This window comes from Taurulus bubalis (genome assembly GCF_910589615.1).
Source record: "Taurulus bubalis genome assembly, chromosome: 7".
Lineage (NCBI taxonomy): Eukaryota > Metazoa > Chordata > Actinopteri > Perciformes > Cottidae > Taurulus > Taurulus bubalis.
In genome coordinates, this window is record NC_136595.1 from 11,061,991 (window position 1) to 11,082,007 (window position 20,017).

Consider the following 20,017-nt stretch of genomic DNA (forward strand, 5'->3'; position numbering starts at 1 on the left):
ACAACACTTTAGTACTATATCAGGTAAAATTCCAGATGAAGTATTTTATCTGGCAAGTTTAACCTTATTTTTTGGCTTATAGGAAGTTTATCTGAAGGCCTATTATAGAAAAGACCCTTCCGATCATTTTAAGTATGTATTATGGTTCTCACCCAATTTGGTTCGCCGAATATTTTTATTTTGTACCAAAACACATGATGAATAAGTCACATTTAGTTTTTCCTGAAGTTAATATGAAGCACGTCTAAAAAAAAGAAAAGGATCTGTATGCTTGAATAGTCAATGAACTGCAATCCAATACCCTCTCTAATTATTCCAAATACCGTAAGCAGGGCAGGTATATGCTGAAATGGGATCTGCGAGTTAGCAGTGGGGTCAACAGGGGGAGTCTTCTCCGCTCCCTGGAGCCGACCTCACATTCTCTCACACTGATCAGGAAACAAGCCTGTGTGTGTGGCCTGGGGTAGGATCACTTCCTCAGGTCAGGACACTCGGTTCAACAGTAACTGAGAGAAAGTAATGCCTTGTCTGTCTTGGTGTTCTCTCTGTTAAGGGTTTGGTCTCAGTGTCTGTTACAGATGAGTTAACCACTATCTCTCTCTCTACCTCTCTATGTCTTCCAGCCTCGAGATCTCTTCCTCCACAACTTCATCTCTAACTGGTTTCAATGCTAAGAGATGCCACCCTCTTTTTAGCGCCGCTGGCAGATATCAAGGAGACGTAACCACCACTGCAACACAACAAAAACGTTTCTATTTAGACTAACTTCCAATACTGTAGGACCTAATTAAAAAGAGGTTGCTCATTAATTCCTCCTCCAGTTCTGTAAGTTATTATAATCACACAAAAGGTCATCCACAAACTCACATCACTGGTACAAACACAACAGATAAATTACAGTGATGCTAAAGGCTGCAACTAACAATTACTTTTGAATAATCTGCAGATTTTCTTATCTCTTCATAGTTTTACATAAAAAATAAAATAAAAGTTGTAAAAAATGTGCATAACAGTTTTCAGTAGTGAACAGGTACATTTGCTCATCTTATCCACACAACTGCCCAAAACCCACAGATGTTGAGTTCGTAGGCATCAAGTCCACACATTCGGGAATATGGAAGCAAATAATTGTCATTTTGCTTTTAAAAATGCTTAATTGATTATGAACACAGTTCCAGGTTTGTTTCAGCTCTAAACAATCTAAACTGCAAACAGGGAAATGTTTTCCACCACAGGTCAAAACTGAGCATGCAAGTCAAATAACAGGTTACTTATTTATTTAAGTCATAATTCCAGTAACCAGCGCTTTGTTTATCAGGTTTGTCTCAATCAGACTTTCTAACGGCAGAATGACATTCACTTGTGTCACAGGATGCCAGAGAATTAAATTAAACTTTAATATTAATCAAGAAACACACTGAGTGGCCATGGAGGAGGCACAACGATTACAGGTGAAGAGCAATAGCCTCAATTACATGGAACACAGTTTTGGTTCTCTTGTATTCTGTGTAACAATGGCTTCTCCAATTAAAATCAGTGTCTCAGACAGTAAGAGCCTCACTTACTGCAACACATCCATGTGTCACTGATATCACTCTACCTGGTTATCACACAAGCAGACAATGTTACTGTAAGATTTTAAAAAAGCTGACTCTTTTAAAGAAACAATATGTGAAAGCTTCTAATTGTTTTCATGGTGATTTATATCCCGTTATGAAGTTATCATGAGCAGCAGGGAATAGGTCAAGCCTTCAGTAGTGTCAAACAATTCCACACTAATTACTGGACGATAGATGGAGCCGTCATTATGTTGTGTTCAGCCTCATTATTTAGTGGTCCTATTAAATGATTGCTCATTGTCAGCTAATCTGAGTTGATTATATCAGAAGTGTGTGTGTGTGTGTGTGTGTGTGTGTGTGTGTGTGTGTGTGTGTGTGTGTGTGTGTGTGTGTGTGTGTGTGTGTGTGTGCGTGTGTGTATGTGTGTATGTGGGAGAGAGCTGATATGCAAGCTTCATCCCACACACAGAAGGTGATGCAACACCTCACACACTCTCAAGCACCACAAATCTAACGCACTACTCACTGCCACAACGCAACGTGTGTGTGAACAAGTGAGTTAAGATTTTAAGTTTATACTTATCTAATATTTTTCCTTTCTCCTTAACTCACACACACACACACACACACACACACACACACACACACACACACACACACACACACACACACACACACACACACACACACACGCCACGCTTTGCTTGGTGATCAGCATAACCATAAGAACAGCTGATGGTCAGCATCAGAGTAAGAAGCTCATTGGTTACCATGGGTGATGGTGGTCCAGGTTGTATACATTTGCACATCAATTTCTAAAAACTAACAGCAGCACACAACATGTAAGTTCACATGTATCAGCTGTTTGGGATCAACCAGAATGGGCAGCACACGTCACTCACAGGGTTTCAAGCAAGCCGTTGGTTTTAACCTTCAAGCTGCTCCAATATCTCTTCCCTACGATGTGAGTGCAGCAGAGGGATGAGAGAACAGGAACAAGTGTTGTGGTGAATGTTTCCCATTCCCACGTTTGCTTCTTTCTGTAAAATAAATTCATGGTACGCCTGCACTGAAGTACTGCTTGATTCCTATGCGGCCATGACGTATAGTTTCAGTTATGCGCAAAGAAGTCTGTGGGGAGGTGAAGACTCACAGCTCTGGTGTGAAGATTCACAAAAATAGAACTCTTACTTTGGTCTCCTACATACTACCCACTCAGTAACAGATGATCAATTAAAAATGTGGCAGAAGAAGTGATCGAGTTTCATAGTTTTCAGGTGCACTGGGTTGGAAGTATCCCACTCAGGACACATGCACATAAATATGACATGTTCTGCCCATGACATGACTGGAGCGACAGACCTAAAGGAAACCTACAGGTGCCCTGTGGTGTCCCATGAGGCACGGGGAGAGTGGAAAGTTTCCTTGGGCAGCAGAAGGATATAACCCACACTCTGTAGGAGCAGGCTGTGTGTTGGGGAGAGTAGGTGGACCTCGACTGAGCACTAGCACTTTGCAGTATGGGTTGATGATGGGGCTCCTGACACGTTTCCATTTTAAAAATGACCCCATACAGACTATTTTGAAGTTGTTAATGTAAACAAGAAAATGTGTCCCAGGTTTTTTTTACCTGTCCCAGTGAATGTGAAATATATCAGCTGACAAAAAGTATGGACCCAGGCTGTTGCCTCGCAATGCAATTCTGTTTAAAAGATCTATTCTATATAGTATATATAAATGGCATATCTCATTCTAGCGAAGATCGTGATATTAATACCAACTAATATGTGTAGGAGCCATTTATTTGAAATTAGTATTTAATTATTTTACTCACAAATATTGTTTAATTATTCTATATGCTTCTTTATTTAGGTTAGGTTTTTTTATATATTAGGATAGCTTTTTCCTTTGATAGTTTTTAGTTTAGTCTAATTATTTGTAGTTGTTGTTCAGGGTCACTTAGTCTTTTGGTTGTTTATTTGTTTAGTAATTGGGTAACGCTGTGGGCACCTGGGGTTTATATATAGAAGTAGGCAGGTACAGGACCAGCATGCACCTGGGTAGGCCTATGGTTTTTTACCAGCACAGGAGTGGCAGCATGGGGAGTTTCTTTGTTCTTTTGTTTGTTTGCTTGTTTTGTTTAGTCAAATAAATTATCAGAAAAACAGAACCCTGCATGGACAATACATCCTTTTGGCTACGTAATCCACATCTACACGGTGCGTCAGTGGCCCTTTGATTTATTGGCAAATGGCCACTACAATACCAAAATCTGCTGCCATACACACAGGTGAACTTTATGGTCTCCATCCAAACCTTCACATATATTTCATTTCTTTTAATGTTTTTTCAAACCTTTCCGTTGCTTTGTGGGAACATCTAACAAACTGCAGTAAAGCCAAATAGAAAATGGAAGTAGTAATACTACTTACTTACTGCCTCTGTTGTTGACACTATTAATATTCCTGTCATATCCAATCCTGCTAAAATAATCGATTAACGGCCACATAATATCAAAAGTCTCTCAGCTGACTTGATGTATGCTCTTTATGTTGATGGATACATTTTCATCAAAGCAGGTAATGTGTATGATTCATTCACATCGCCCACTTTGAGCTAATAAGCTATCAGATTTCTCTCACAGTTCTGATCAATCACTAATTGTCTCCCTGTTTTTCTTTCTCTACCTATCGATCACTCCCTCTCTCCAGCTCTGTCCATCCCTCTCTACCCCATTTCCTGTGACCACTAAACACATCTTTAAGGCTTTTAGAGCTCTTGCTGAAGAACCAGGATGGCTTTCATACCTCTTCTGTAGCACTCATCAATTATACAGAGACACAGTGGGGGCAATGGGAGAGGGAGAAGGGCCACTGAGTGTGTCCACAACAAAAACAATGGGAAACAGTTGGGTCAACTCTACGATGATTGAGAGTGATAAACTCAGGTGAAGATACATTATGAGATCGAGAAAACCCATGAATTAAATATGGTGCTTTGCTAAGATGCTCCAAGGCAACATCATGTCTGCATTTTGCTCAGCAGAGAGATGGAACAAAATCACTTTGGATCACATAACTACAATCAAACAAGTTGTACAAAGTCACAGACGAAAGTCAACACTAGAGCCACTGAAAGAGACAGCTAATAGCACAAGCCATCAGTACTATTATGGTCTGCAGGGATGAGATTTTGCAATAAAATGCTTTCCTGTGAGATAAAGTACTATCTCCAGACTCTAATATGTTCCAGATCTCTAAATGTCACACTGTTTTACAGTATATGGCTTTTGTCAGAGCTGCAGAATAATGTGATTGAAGAGTAATGGATGGATGTAAGTGTGTTTTTGTGTGTTTTTGTGTGTTAGGTGTTAGGTCAACCATCAAGATCTAATCTGACCATGACCGTGAACACTGAAATGCACACACAGTCTGAAATGCGTACTGGTATATTTTGATTAGTCTTACAAGGCCAAATCAGCACTTCCATCAAACAGTTAAAAAAAACAGTCTCTCCTGCATCCACAGGGCCAACAGCTCTGTGTGTGTGTCGTATAATGGCCCATCAGTCATGCAGTTAAGTGCCTTAGACAGGAAAATGGCAACACCTTGGGAAAACACTGGCCAACATGATTACTCAAAGGGTTGAGGGGGGCAGTTTTTCCATGGGCTGTGCTGTAAATCTGCAGACAACTGTAAAAGCGCTACAGGGTTGAACATTGTGTGGCGCCCCGTTCACTCAAGAACTTTAGATCAATAATGCAGGTTTGGATCCAGATACATTACTGCATTTTGTCATCTGCAGTACAGAAAGTATTTAATCGTTCTGTGCAACAGCAATACATCATCGTGCGTTCTATCATCCAGACAAAAACGGAGCCATTACAATAAGAGCTTTTCCATTCACCTGTTTTTATGATAATTTTTAATCTTTTTTCACACTTGGATGAGGTGGAGGAATGTATCAATAAAAGTAAAAGGCAACAGTGTGATGGATTCAGGCTATGTGAATAAATCATGACTAAGCATGTGGCATAAACGTCCCCTAAAGCTTTCGCTCCACTCAAGAAACAAAACATTGTGGCAGACAAAAAAAACATCCGTTATGAATGGCTGAAGAAAGAGACCACAATTATGCTTGAATTAATGCATTAAACAATCATGAATGCAATATTTCCATCATGTCTTCACATTGTCGTTGTTCACTTTGACGTTTTACTGGTGCTCTTTAAATTACGCTATCTCTTCGGGCCTTCTTGTTCTGCAATGGTTTATTGGCACCAGACTGGAGAATCAGTGCACCCAACGCCTCATAATCTGCATTGTCATTAGACAACTTTCTGAAGTCTCATTTAAAGTTTGTGCGACATTTGGATGGGAGGTTGAGCCATAGATCAAGGAATGCCTCCTTTTTAAAAACATTTTTGTTTTTGCTGCCACCAAAACGTCTGTTAATAAAATATATGATCTCATACTGAATTATCACCTTGTACTTATCTGTCTTTAAATATATATTTTTTAAATTCAGGATTCAAAGATTGTTATGAGGGCAGGGCAGGACTCAGTCACAGACAATCAGTGCACAGCAGCAGTTCTCCTAATAGGCTGAAATTGTCTCCTTCTGCCTCTCCTCAGATGTGCCGTGTCAGACAAAGCATCCCAAATATAAGCATTTGGTATTAACGTCAAGACCCTAACTATTCTTCCAAGTGTGGGTGGTTTGCACTTAAGAGCACGTAAAAAGTGAAAAAGGCAGAACCTGATGACATGAAACAAACCTACATGAAAGCGATTCATGTGTCTCTGTGCACAGAAATGAGCAATTGTGATGATGTCTGATGAAAAGGTTGTTTGGATTGAAGCGTCTGATAAGATAAAGCATACTTTGATGCATTATTGTCATTATGGAAGTGGTAGGGAGAGGTGTAGTGCACAACTTAAAACGGTTTACTGCAGACAGTGGCAGCAGCATCTGTCAACATCAGAGGGGCCTCATGCAGAGATCTTTATCCGGTTTAACACAAAGTAAGCTCCATCTGAGTCTGATTCTTTGGATATTAATTAAGTTATGTATGCAGGCTTCCTGTATGACAATTATTTACAATAATTACAAAAAATACCCCCCAAGGTAGGCTAGGAACTCCATTTAAATAAAGCTTATTATATCACTGTATTTTAATTGTGCCATAATTGTACATCATTCAACGCAGCCCTGCAGCAGTAGACAGGTGTATCGTTCATAATCAGGCCGTGCTATGCTTTAAATTACATTATGTGCACATCCCCTCATTACTTAGTGACACAGTGAAAACTGCTTATCGTGATCAACATTACAGGAGTCTACTGCTTATATTGATCAAAAATCTGAGGACATAATCATTCCTATACTGTGCTGTTTAAATAAGTCGCTTATTGTAATCAAGGCTACTCATGTACTTATAGATCCGTAGCAACATCAAGGCTACTTCGTCTGATTGTATTAATGTATTAATGTCTCTATGCTATCTCTATAGAGGCTGTGGCTGTAGTTACACATGAGCTGTGGAGTAGCTACGTCATCTACGCACATAGGCCCTGACAAATTGTATAAATAGTATAAATCCTGCTCAAGTATGTAAAAAATGACAACACACACAGGATTCCTATAGCTCATTGTGCCAAACAATAACAAAGGCATCATATAAGCATGTGGGGACTCCTCTCCCATCCGGTGAGCCTCACATCTTCCTTTTCCATGGTCCTGGTCTTGATTTCAATGTTTATTTAAGCGTGCAGAGCCACTGGACTACGCAGCTAAACGATGGCTTTGCCATGGCAACGCACCGGCTCTCTGGATCTCATACACTATGCCAAGGCTCATTGCCATGACAACACTATCACAAATCTCAACCATCAACAGAGAGAGCTTTAACTTCAAGTTAAAAACTCCCTGCTTCCCCCACTGCCTCCTTGGCTGAGAAACTGAAACTAGAGAATAATGGAATGACCAGCCCCATGAACGCACACACACGCACACACACACACACACACACACACACACACACACACACACACACACACACACACACACACACACACACACACACACACACACAGACCCAACAAAAACCCAGGTTAAGTTACATGCTTCCCACCCTGATCCCCTACCACCCCTCAAGCGTAAAGCACACACACACACACACACACACACACACACACACACACACACACACACACACACACACACACAAAGAGGGCGTGACATGTGTGTTACCTGGCTAGCATTGATACAGTCGGTGAAGGCACTCCTCCTGGAGAAGAACGTGAGGAGCTGCTGCCAGCGGGAGGAGGAGGTGGAGGAGGAGGAGGCGGGAGAGGAGGTGGAGGGGGAGGAGGTGTGGGGATGTGCGAGCTCCTCTGAGGAGCACCGCTTGGGCCCCGGCTTCGGTGGTTTGACTCCATGACCCCCGGAGGACCCGCCCACCCTCGCGCTGCGGGGGTACAGGGTGTTGTTTCCGAAAATATAGTTCATCGTCTCTGCTGTCGGCTGTTCCCTTAGACACGCAAGATAGAGTTCATGATGTAGCGCTCATCCCCTGCTGCTTCATCTCTAATTTCTCTCCTCTGTTGCTTCGCTTTCTCTCTCCTTCTCTGAAGCTCTGAAGGTGTTGCTGTCAAATAAAGTCCAGCACTTCATTATTAGCTGCCACCCGTTTCTGCGGAAGATTATGTTTCTATTTCCATCCTTTTCTCCATTTTCAATTGTTGTTATCTCTTTATTTTCCCTTTTGTCTTCTTTGGCTCCCTCAGGAATGAGAGAGCAGCTGGCAGATGAAAAGATTAGGAGGAGCTGGAGGAGGAGCTGGAGGAGGAGGGAGAAAGTGCCGGGCAGGTAGACAGAATCCTCTTAGAGTTTGAGCATCAGTCGGTCTGTGAAGGTCTTTGTACATCATCAATCCATCTGCAGGTCTGTGATTGTTGTCTATCCATTTGTCCATCATCCCGTCTTCTCATAACCAGGGGAAATGTCCAACATCCACATATCTGGTAGTCCAAAATCTCTCCTCTTCAACTCCTTCCTTTGCTCTCTTCAGAGAGAAAGACAGAGTGAGGGGCAGCGTGCAGGGCCAGGAAACGACAGGATATGAGGATTGATTATTTAAGGGGGTTCACTCTTTCTCTCTGTCTTTCTCCACCCCACCTCTTCCTCCCTCCCTCCCTCTTCCTCTCAAGTCCAAGGAGATGACCCGTCAATCTCCCCTCTGTCACTGAGTGTGCTCCCATTAAATATGGAGGGAAGACGGGAGGGAGGGATGGGTGGCTGGATGGATGGATGGAAGGAGAGAGGTGGAAGGATGCAGGCGAAGAGGAGAGCATCTGAAGTAGGAGGATGGTTGGAGGAATCGCTCTGCAACTCTTCTGTTTCTGCTCCCCTCCCTCCTACATCTGTGATGTCGCTCCAAGTCTCCCTCTCTCTTCAGTACAGTACATTACTCAGTCTCTCTTTCTCGTTTTCTCTACCTACCCCACACCCACTCTCTCTCTCTCTCTGCTTGTCTTTCAGCAAATTGTTTTTTCCAGTCTTTTATTGGAGCTGCAACCTGACACTTCTCTCTCTCTCTCTCACTGTCACATATCATTACTAGCACAAGCCACGCCCCTACATTCCAGACAGCCAATGGCATTAAGAGCCCCCACCTCCACTCCAAATACACACACACACACATCCATGTACACACCAACACATGCAATGCCTGTTGCAGGTTGAGTAAGATACGAGGTAGAAAACAGCTGAGTGCCACAGAAGTAGAAATTAAATGCTAGCGGTGGCTAGACAGATAACAAGATAAGTGTGTTTTGTGTGTGTAGGTGTGCGCAGGTGTATGTGTGTGTGTGTGTGTGTGTGTGTGTGTGTGTGTGTGTGTGTGTGTGTGTGTGTGTGTGTGTGTGTGTGTGTGTGTGTGAGAGAGAGGGAGAGGGACAGCAGCACGAGTGAAATAAAAAAAGGGGACGTTCACCCAGATTTACCTAGAAACAACAATTGACACTGAACCACTGTACCAACAAGAATGATTCCAGTGTGTGTGTGTGTGTGTGTGTGTGTGTGTGTGTGTGTGTGTGTGTGTGTGTGTGTGTGTGTGTGTGTGTGTGTGTGTGTGTGTGTGCGCGCGTGTGCCGGTGATTGTCAAAGTGCATTTATGCCTCAGTTGATTGGTTTACTGTTTATTTCTGTGTGTATGTGTGTGGTGGAGAGGTCTTCTCCTGAGGCTGTTTCCAGACACTGCAGCACCCTTCTCTCCCACACACTCTTGCTCACTCTCTCTCGTGCACACACAGACACACAAACATACACGCACAAAGCACTCTCTAGAATGGAAAACAACAAGCTGTTGCTGAGCATCGAGATGAAAGAATAGAGAAGACAGGGGGAAAGGAGAGGAGAAAGTACACAACCGGGCTAGCACGTGTCCTCATAGCATCCCTCAACATAAAGGCAGAGAGGCTTCAGCATGCAGCAAATAAGCTGGCATGGCCGAGCCAGACGCGAGCTAAGTTAAAAAGCAGCCAGGCATATAGCCACCTTCACCTCTGAGGGACCGTAAACGCAATTACGAGCTCACTACCATACACTAAACAGAGCTATTTGCAGCAGTATCCCTCAGTGTCAGAGGTGAGCAGCTATCATACACAGCTAGCTTAGCCTGTTTGAGGATTAGCCACAGGTGGCTGGCAGGAATCCTGTCACAAGCTTCTTCCTGTGTTTCCAAGGGAACTGTATCTATGGCAACAACTTTTGGAGTCCTGAAATACACTTAATACTGGCTGACTAATGTGTTGTTTGCAACGATCTGAATAGATAAAACACTGAGATGTCTTAATTACTTGTGTTTTGTATCAACCTTATATGAAGAAAACTGCCTCATATGTGACAAGTTTTGAAATTGAGTGGGTGGGAGAAGTGTCCCCCTAATCGGTCCTTTGCAAGAGGCGTCTGTGACTAACACTACACCACTACAGACCGACCAAACTGCTACAGTACTACAAAGGCTACAGATATTAACTGTTCTGTTTTAACCTGGAACACTTTGCTCATGTTGGGGAAACCAACACACCTGCTGGCTGAAAAACATAGATTGTGACTGGCAGCAAGGTTAATGGCAATTCCTCCCATTAACTTTAGATAGCTAGTTGGGATGTTATGACAATCAATAACACATCACAAAAATTCTTACTATCAACGATGGAACATCAACAAATAAAATCATAAATGCAAAATGAAGCAAGAATAAGTCACTAAAGCTACTTTAGTGACTCTTTGAGGCTGTATGTAGGTAGTGCTACAAGTCAAATGCTAACATCAACATGCTCACAATGCCAATGCTAACATTGATGAAGCATCTTCATGTCGGCTAACATTTGCTAACTAGCACTTAACACAAAGTAAGCTCCATCTGAAGCTGATGGAAATCAGAAGTATCCAGGTATTTGGTCATAAACCAACTATCGGAAAGATAGATGGCATGGCTAAAAAAACATTGTGTTGATTATGGTAAAATATAGGATGAATGCTTCCTAATTAACAAACTCTCTCTAAACCAAGGCATATGCGGTTGCAGAACACAGCAACCTGAACATCTCGCTTGTAATTATAAAGAACTGAGCAAGACATCAATCATGTTGCCCGCAGTGTGAACACACAGTAAGAAGCAAGCATGAATTACAACTAGAACCCTAACATTAGCTGCCAGTCACTCTCTACAGCCTATGTGTCTGCAGTTAGCCGGCATGACAAAAAATACAATAAACTGGCAAGTCAGCTGACAGCGACAATTCGGTGACACACTGGCTATATCACAACTAACCCTACCTCTCTCTCTCTCTCTCTCTCTCTCTCTCTCTCTCTCTCTCTCTCTCTCTTTCTCTCGCTTATCCTTTTTCCTTATCTCTCTCTCTCTCTCTCTCTCTCTCTCGCTTATACATTTTCCTTCTCTCTCTCTCTCTCTCTCTCTCTCTCTCTCTTTCACTCTCTCTCTCCGTCTGCAGTCAAATGTCAGCCAGTAAATATCGGCTCTATAAATATTTCAGGACCAATTAAATAATAGCACACATCATGCATATTTAATGTCTGACTGCTGAGAGAGCCAACTTTGCCCTTCCATCCCGACAGGTAAGCCGGGCTATGATAGATAGCCTATAGCATACAAATGCTGTGTTCACTCTATTTAACAAATTATTTTCTGTTCTCTTGGCCATGGTCCCATCACAGATTGACCCATTCTGGGTTCCCATTCAAGTATTTGGTGAACAAGCATTTTTTCAGTGACCAACCAAACGCAGCGTAATGTTCCATATCACATTGTGTTAGCTCACCTTTAACTTTAACATTGCTCTCAATAAATTCATAAAAACATTAACTTTGTGTTGTCAACAACACTAAAGGGCTGCTGCTGCAGCTAGAAACACTGTAGAACAGACGTCATGCAGATCTATACTGCGGTCTATTCCAGTGGTTCCTAACCATTTTGGCTCCCCCCCAACCCTTTCATTAGATCCTGTTCGGATTCTGGTAAGGACCATTTTGAAGAGCTCTGTCAAGCTCCCCTGGTAAATACTGGGGCTATAGAGGAATATACATAAAGCACTGCAAAGCACCAGCTCAATCGCCCAAAAGGTTAGATCAGATATTTCACATCTCAGATCATGTTTGGGGATGGGCTGGGTGTTTTTCTTAGCTTTACAGCGCAGGTTATTCTTTTCACACTACTTTCATAATGACAATGGATCAAATTACTTTGTGTCATGCGACGGGGTCAATTACCATCAATTTCCAGCAGCAACTTCACTGTTGTATCTGGAACAAGGTTCCTGAAAGCTGCAGGTCTGCTAAGACCCTCAGCTCCTTTAAATCCAGATTGAAGATATTTCTGTTTGCTGCTGCCTTTAATTGAACCAGATTCAATTGCTGCATCTCACTAACGCATTTTATTTCTTCAACTACACTGCAACTTTTATTCAATTTTTATTTTTTATTTAGCTTTTTGACTGTTTTAATGTTTTCTTAACTGTTTTTAAATCCTGTTTTCTCTGCATTATATTTTGATGCTTTTAATTGTTTTATGTGAAGCACTTTGAATCGCCTTGTTGTTGAAATGTGCTATACAATTAAACTTTAAATTAGCACCTTTTTATTTTGAGACAGTACAACAACTGCTCAAAGCCAAACTGCAGACAAACACAGCTAGCAAGCAGTTTAGAGTTGGTGCTGATTTAAACAGCTAAAAGGAGAGTTAATATTGGATTTACAACCACCAGGTGGACAAAAACAGTACCATACATGAAAGATAATGGTACTCTGCAACTGCTCAATGCATAGACAACTACTTTCAAACAAGTCCGCCATGTCAATATAGAATATTGTAATATGACAGTTCCCACTGACCCCAAGTGGCTAAAATATCAGTTATTGCAGGTTTAAACATTTACAAATAGTCTTCCTCCAAAGAGATGACACAAATAAAGGCATTAGCAATAATATATGCTGCACCTTCTTTGCTGTACTGTAAGGGTGATTACATATGGAAAGTTGCATATCTTAGCTCTACATATCTAAATAACTGTACGCTGCTCAGTTACCCACGAGTTAGGTCAAGCTACTTCCATGCTGTTGTTTTAGTAAACAATGGGTTCAAGTCCATCAGTGCAAGCCAGATCTCTCCCTAACTGTGGTCAAATCATTTTTTTTTTTTTAAAGACAATCAAAGTCAAGGAGAAGAGCAAAAACTAGGAGATTGATGAATGCACATGTAGCTGGTTTGATTGCTTACTCAGCCTTGTGGTTCTCCATACTGAGGCAGTCACCATACACCTGTTCAACATTACAGTAAATGCAGACTAAAGGTCTTACTAACTCTTAATGTACTGTATTAGCAGGAGGAAAACAAGATTCATTGAGGAGTGATGTGACTGACTGACAGGTTGATTAACATCCAGCAACAAATCTGCCCTCCGTCTCTGTGTCTGTCTGCCTGTAATTCTCTCTTTATTCCATCTCTTGCCGCTCCCTGACCATCTCTGTCTTTCCATCCTTCCTAATTATCTGCATTAGCTAAATGACTACAGTAAGAGCCACTAAGGTCTCTGAGTGGTCCATGTGTGCTTTACTGTCTGTGTGTTTTTTAACTGTTTCTCCTAATTCAGTCTCTGCAGGAGGTATAAATTGTGTTGGTGGAGTTATTTAAGTAAAGTCAATTATACTGCCGCAGTGTCGGCTGCATTTCTTCCTCAGTCGACCATAAACTGTGTAACGCAGATGTCGATACTGTAAACAATAAACCCTGCTATTTAATTTATTGAGCCTCTTTACCAGAACTATTCAAACATTCAGTAATAGTGCATGCTATTAAACAATTTTATTATTTTAGTTAAGTCATATCTTGATTTGTGAAGGTGCCTTGCACTATGATGGTTATTCTTCTGCCTCTACTGCCTCCTGCAGTTTACAAACTGTGACTACATCTGAACTAATACGACCAGAGGAGATGGAAGAAGACACCATCTCAGTTCTCTTCCCACTAGTATTTACTTATAAAATCCCTAGAAATACACTCAGACAGAGGACATAGAACAATTACACAAAGCCAATACGATGGTTGGTTAAAAGCTGTAAGTTTGATCCCAAAATAAATAATTTGTGATGCTTTTTCATCGTAATCAGTTCTGAGTATCAAATTAAAAAGAGATCACTCGCAGGTCTTTTCCTTGTGTAATAATCACATCCGTGTCAGACCATGTGCACAGTACACAAAGACATAAACTGTCACATCAGACAATCATATTAACACTCACAGCAGCAGCATCCTCTGTGTTTACATAGTTTAGGGAAACAAAACCAGAAAACAAACATTGTAGCTGCGTTTTGGTTCTGGCTTCAGAAGATCAGTGCGGTTATGATGATGTATAATTATGTTAAAAAAATGTAAATAAAAGCAAGATATAAGACCAAACATCTTCTTAGATGTTGTATATCGTAATACCACAATATGACACAAGTGGTGTTGTTTCCTTGTTAAAAAGCTGCAGTACATTAAAGTGATGTCATTTTCTAGCTGTGGTTTTATTTGACTTTAGCCACTATAAAGTCAGTTTAAGCACAATACTGATGATTATCAAAATTCCTACTGTGTGAACACTTTCGGAGCCGCTGTGGGGAGAGTGGTTGTTCTGAAACCACAAGGTAGCTGGTTCGATCCCTGGTCTCCCCATTGTTTGCATGTCAAAGTGTCCTTGAGCAAGACACTGAAGCCCCAGTTGCTCAGTGTGCTGCCTCACTGCAGCACACTGCTCCTTAATTACTAAGGATGGGTTAAATGCAGAGACCAATTTCCCCAAGGGAATTAATAAAGGATAATTTATTCTTAAAAGCACCAGTGGTAAACCTTACAATATCATGACAATATTGATATAATAAATGTCAGCAGCACAATGTGCATAATCAGCATATGACTGAAAGAAATGAAGGTAATAATAGCATAAACAAAGGACATGTCGCAGATATACTTTGTCTCACGTATTAATGGTATTGTTTCTCTAAATTTAAGCTTCTTGAAAAGGATATTCAACTTCCTTAAAATTCCCTTTAGTCTCTTTTCATACGAATATAAACATGTTCTGAAGATATTTTTCCTACAGTTATCATCCCTCGCACCATCTGCTAATAAGACCTCTGGCACTTTAGCCCCATTTGCATCGAGGGCGAGTTTCCTATTGAGGTTGTCTGTTTTATGAACTATTTATAAATGTTAAAATGCCACATGGAACACATGAAAAATTATGTTCTTGAAGCAACAACAACAACAACACCAACAACAACAACAACCGTGGGACAACAATTCCCACTGAGAGATATCTGCAAAACTGTCTCACAAAACAAATGAATGAATAAAATGTTTACGAAAAATCACTTCATGCTCATATACCCTGAACTTCAGACGAGTCGTGAAACGCCAAAAAACCGACATCACGTCACAAACGAACAGGATGCATGCATCGAACTCAGAGGCGGGGTTACCTGGTAGTAGGAGCGGCTTTGTGAATAGAGGGAGGAGAAAGGCGGAGCTGGGACTTCGTTTAGCCTGTCTCCCTCTGGGTGAGGCCACGCCTCGTCATCAAAGGGAGCCTCGGGTGATTCTACCTACGATGTACAGACAAAGCTCAGCATGGTGCAACACACACACATACACACATGCGCTGGGGCACACTAGTATGTAAGGCATGATTATTGCAGAGCTGGCAGCCTGAAACAGTTTATAATATAATTATTCATAACTAGTTTTACAAAGAAAAGAGAAACAACGCAGCTGCATGAGACAAAAACACACATTATGTATGTCCATAGCTTGTGTCTATGCTAATAAAAACTCTACATTTCAGGCCTTTTTTTTTGGTGCATTCATCTATTTGACTTAAATATGCACATACTAATATATAATGACTGCGAATGAAGCAGAAGAAAATAAGTCCTTAGTACACTGTTTTTGTTACATACTGTTTATATGCATAACTTATTAATAACACAAATGTGCACTTAAGATAAATTACGGAAAAGAGAGAAAGAAAAGAGAGAGAGATAAAGGGAGAGAGAGAGAAAGAGAGAGAGAGAGAGCGAAAGAAAGGAACATGTACATGGGGAGAACAAGGTGGCAGGTCCATCTGTCATACAGAAGAAAGCCAGAGCACCTGTGTTTTCACACACACATTCACACACAGAAACACACACACACACACACACACACACACACACACACCATTTGAGAGGTAGGAGTTCTCAAAATAACCTGAAGTACTCTTATACACCAGCAGCAACACACACGCTCACCGATCACAGATTATGTCATAGAGGTGATGAGCAGCTGAAACTGATCTGTTTAAATAAAGAGGGATGATGATGACGATGGGCTGGGCGAGGATATCGAAATCTCTAAGCCATGACCATAAAGCAAGTAGGACCTCGGTGCTACTACGCTTACTGGTGTCGTACAGCAAACAGAGATCAATGATGGAAAGCTGCATGGATGAATGACTGGACACAAACATAACCAAATACATTCCATTCATCGGTATTAACGCTACGTGTCCCCTCAAGTGAACTCAGTGAAATATTTATGGATCGGAAGTGATGGGAAGGTGGTGTCCCACCACAAGGTGGAGCTACACACCAGCTTCTCTCCACCACAGTGACATCCTAGTCTACAGTTATGTCAGAGGCTTTTCCAGCAGACAAACTTTGAAGCCGCTGTGACTGACAACTGACTCAGTGCAGACGAATGACAGCATATAATGACTTCAAACTAATACACACACTACTCAGCAGCAAGAGCAGGCTGCTGTAACTCACCCCAATACACACACACACACACACACACACACACACACACACACACACACACACACACACACACACACACACACACACACACACACACACACACACACACACACACACACACTCTAGTGCTGACAACATAAGAGATGATTTAATGAAAATACAACTGATGATCACTCATGCCAGCATTTTAAAAAGAGGATATATTAGTGAGGGGTGTGATACAAATTAAGAATTATAGGACATGACAGAAATGAGACATGACAATTAAAACGAGAGGAAATCAAAGAAGCAGAAGAATCCTGGGCCATTTTAAATCCTTAAATTACTGTCAAACCTCATGTAGCTTATGGCTTAAAACGTTTTTTTCTGAAGAGAATGACAGAGAATTAAGTAAAAAGACCACTGAGTTAATGGCCCTTTGATCACCACGACCATAAAATGTAATGTGTTAGCATGACTGGATATTCTTTATTTGCATTTTTGTCATTTTAATGGGTTATAGGCCGACTTTTGTAAGATCCCACAAAAGGCATACTTATGATTTACCAAACACCACTACAACCTGCAATTAATATTGCAGGTTTGACCGATAGTGGATTTTCAAAAGACAATATAACAACAATTATGGAGCAGGAAAAAGCAGATAGTGTTGCGTTATACTTCATTTGAGAGGTAACTCTCATGGGGAGAAATTAACAAGTGGGTCAGTTTAGTCATAAACTGACCCACTTGTTAATTTCAGTTTGCTGTTGTTAATTTCAGTTTGCTGTAAATTCAGATGGTGCATTGAATGTTTCCTTATGGAGTGGATAATTGTTTAATTTCAAACTATCTACATAATAAATATCTACAATAAAATTCAAATTGTGTCGTGCATTTCGATGGAGTGCCACTTCATGGGGTCTTAAACAGTTGTCCAGAGTTAATCCCGTGCACACAAATATTTCCATTATAAGTGGCCCTTATTATGTGTATTGAGCCTCCAAAACGGTGATGTACGTCCTTGCTTGACTGGCGGCGGCTGCGCGGGATGAGGCCACTATAGGAGCTCTGTTCTGCCAATGATGATAAATAACGTTTGTAAATACGTCCTGTCGGCGCCTAGTAATCAGTCAACCTCTAATATGAAGTGGAGAAACAGACATAACAAAACTCATGATGGAGCTTAATGAAGTGTGTGTATTTGTGTGTTGGTTTGGGAATAATAATGGGCAGTGTATATATATATATATATATATATATATATATATATATATATATATATATATATGTGTATGTGTGTGTGTGTGTGTGTGTGTGTGTATGTGGTCAGAGTGGTGCAGAGCAGTACAGTGATGTAAGCGCTAATCTGCAGACAGATACAGCCCAATCAACCAAAATAAAAAGATTACCCGGCCACGCTGTGCTAATATGAGTGTGTGTGAGGAAGATAAAGGGGGAGAAGAAAGAGAGACAAAGAGAGAGGGAGCCAGACCGAGACAGGCCGAGTGCAGAACAGAGATAGTAATGGGCCTCATTACTAAAAAATGGGGCAAGGATTGGACTGAATCCCTACATGCACAGTTCCCCAAAAGTATTCTCCTGGTATAAAGAAAGGCTCTGTGCGTGGAAGAACATTTAGGCCAGTATCCTTGACTTTTAAGTGCTTTTAAAAAAGACCTATCTAAGTCTGGAGCCATACTGAAACAGGTCTCCTTGCTTCTGTCCGCCTCTGCCACCATGACCAACACTGTAAAGTCATCTGCTTCTGTTTTTGAAGCCCCTAGATTGGATTTTAGACCAAACTCTGTATACATTGCAACATAATCATAATAGACGTAAAGCATAGCTCTGCGCTGTTGGCTAAAAATCTCGAACATGTCATCTTTTCAGGGACTATGACAAACAGGCTTAATTTAAGCTTGACTGCATTATAATTTTGCAATTCATCCAGTGACGTTCAAAAAAAGGTTTCAAAAGCCCCTGGTTCCCAGAGAACTGAGGAGTCATTTTAGAGCCACTTTAAAGGGAAAGGCTGTGATCAAAGTGCAAACGAAGGAGTAGCCCACAACAAAAAATGTTTCCTATAAGTTCCACTCTTGCAATAAAATACCTGTTTGAAACAAGAAAAGCACAAGAATTTAATTAAGATGAGGGAAAAATGACTTGATCTTGGTTGATTAGACAGCAGGGACTTGAAGGATGAGAAATGAAGTGTTTTTTTTAAATATTTAACTGACACCACAATATTTCCACCTAACCAAAGTGCTTTTGTTGGCTAAACATAACCACATGTGGGATGTGAACCTTCTGGTGTCACCTCAAAATGTGTGAGCACATAAATGATCCATTTGGCCTTTGAGTCAAAATATATCAAAAATAATCAAAAGGTTTTTCAGAGAACATCAGTAACATCTGCTCCCCAAATATATAGCATTTGTCAACAAATGCTATATGGATATGATATGGATTGACAGATAGACATCTTTTCTCAGATAACGTGATGTAACAGTGAGCCCTGAGCCATTTAAACAGAGACAGGCAGGTAGACAGATGATGGGGAACTGATTGACAATGCGTCAGTTTAATATCTGTGTGTGTGTGTGTGTGTGTGTGTGTGTGTGTGTGTGTGTGTGTGTGTGTGTGTGTGTGTGTGTGTGTGTGTACTGGTGACAGAGCCAAAGCCTTAGTTACCTGAGCAGGCGTGATGTGTGTGTGAGTGACGTATCCGTGAACGTGTTGAATCTGAGACAGATGCCGCTCTGCCACCTGAACCAGCTCCGCACCCCGCAGGTCACCGCGGCGACCGAGAGATCCGTCCCTCCCCAGTGACCGTTCCCTGTCTCTCTCCATGGTCCCGGGGCCCCCTCCCTCTCTCCTCCAGGTACCCCCTTCCCTCCCCTCCCTTCCCTCCCTCCCCAGGGTCCCTCCGTCTCTCCCCAGGGTCCCTCCATCTCTCCCAAGGGTGCCTCCGTCTCTCCCCAGGGTCCCTCCATCCCTCCCCAAGGTCCCTCCGTCCCTATCCAAGGTCCCTCCGTCCCTCAGCTCTCTGGCTACTCCCATTGGGTGCAGATGGCAGGGGTGTGGGTGGAGTTTTGGGGCGCCTGGCGACGCCC

At 41.6% G+C, this 20,017-nt stretch overlaps 1 protein-coding gene across 1 annotated transcript in view; it reads right to left on the minus strand.

The window, feature by feature from the left end:
- Positions 1 to 19,769, minus strand: part of LOC306739104 (discs large homolog 1-like protein) — a gene marked incomplete at its 3' end in the record, with an annotated part of 68,668 nt that extends 48,899 nt beyond the window's left edge. Inside the window, exons 1-2 of the mRNA XM_079221056.1 lie at positions 19,596 to 19,769; positions 15,606 to 15,728 (exon numbers count right to left, since the gene is read on the minus strand). Of these exons, the coding sequence (XP_079077182.1) occupies positions 15,606 to 15,728; positions 19,596 to 19,754 (282 nt within the window). The 5' untranslated portion in view covers positions 19,755 to 19,769. The remainder of the gene's footprint in view (positions 1 to 15,605; positions 15,729 to 19,595) is intronic.
- Positions 19,770 to 20,017: the final 248 nt, after the last annotated feature.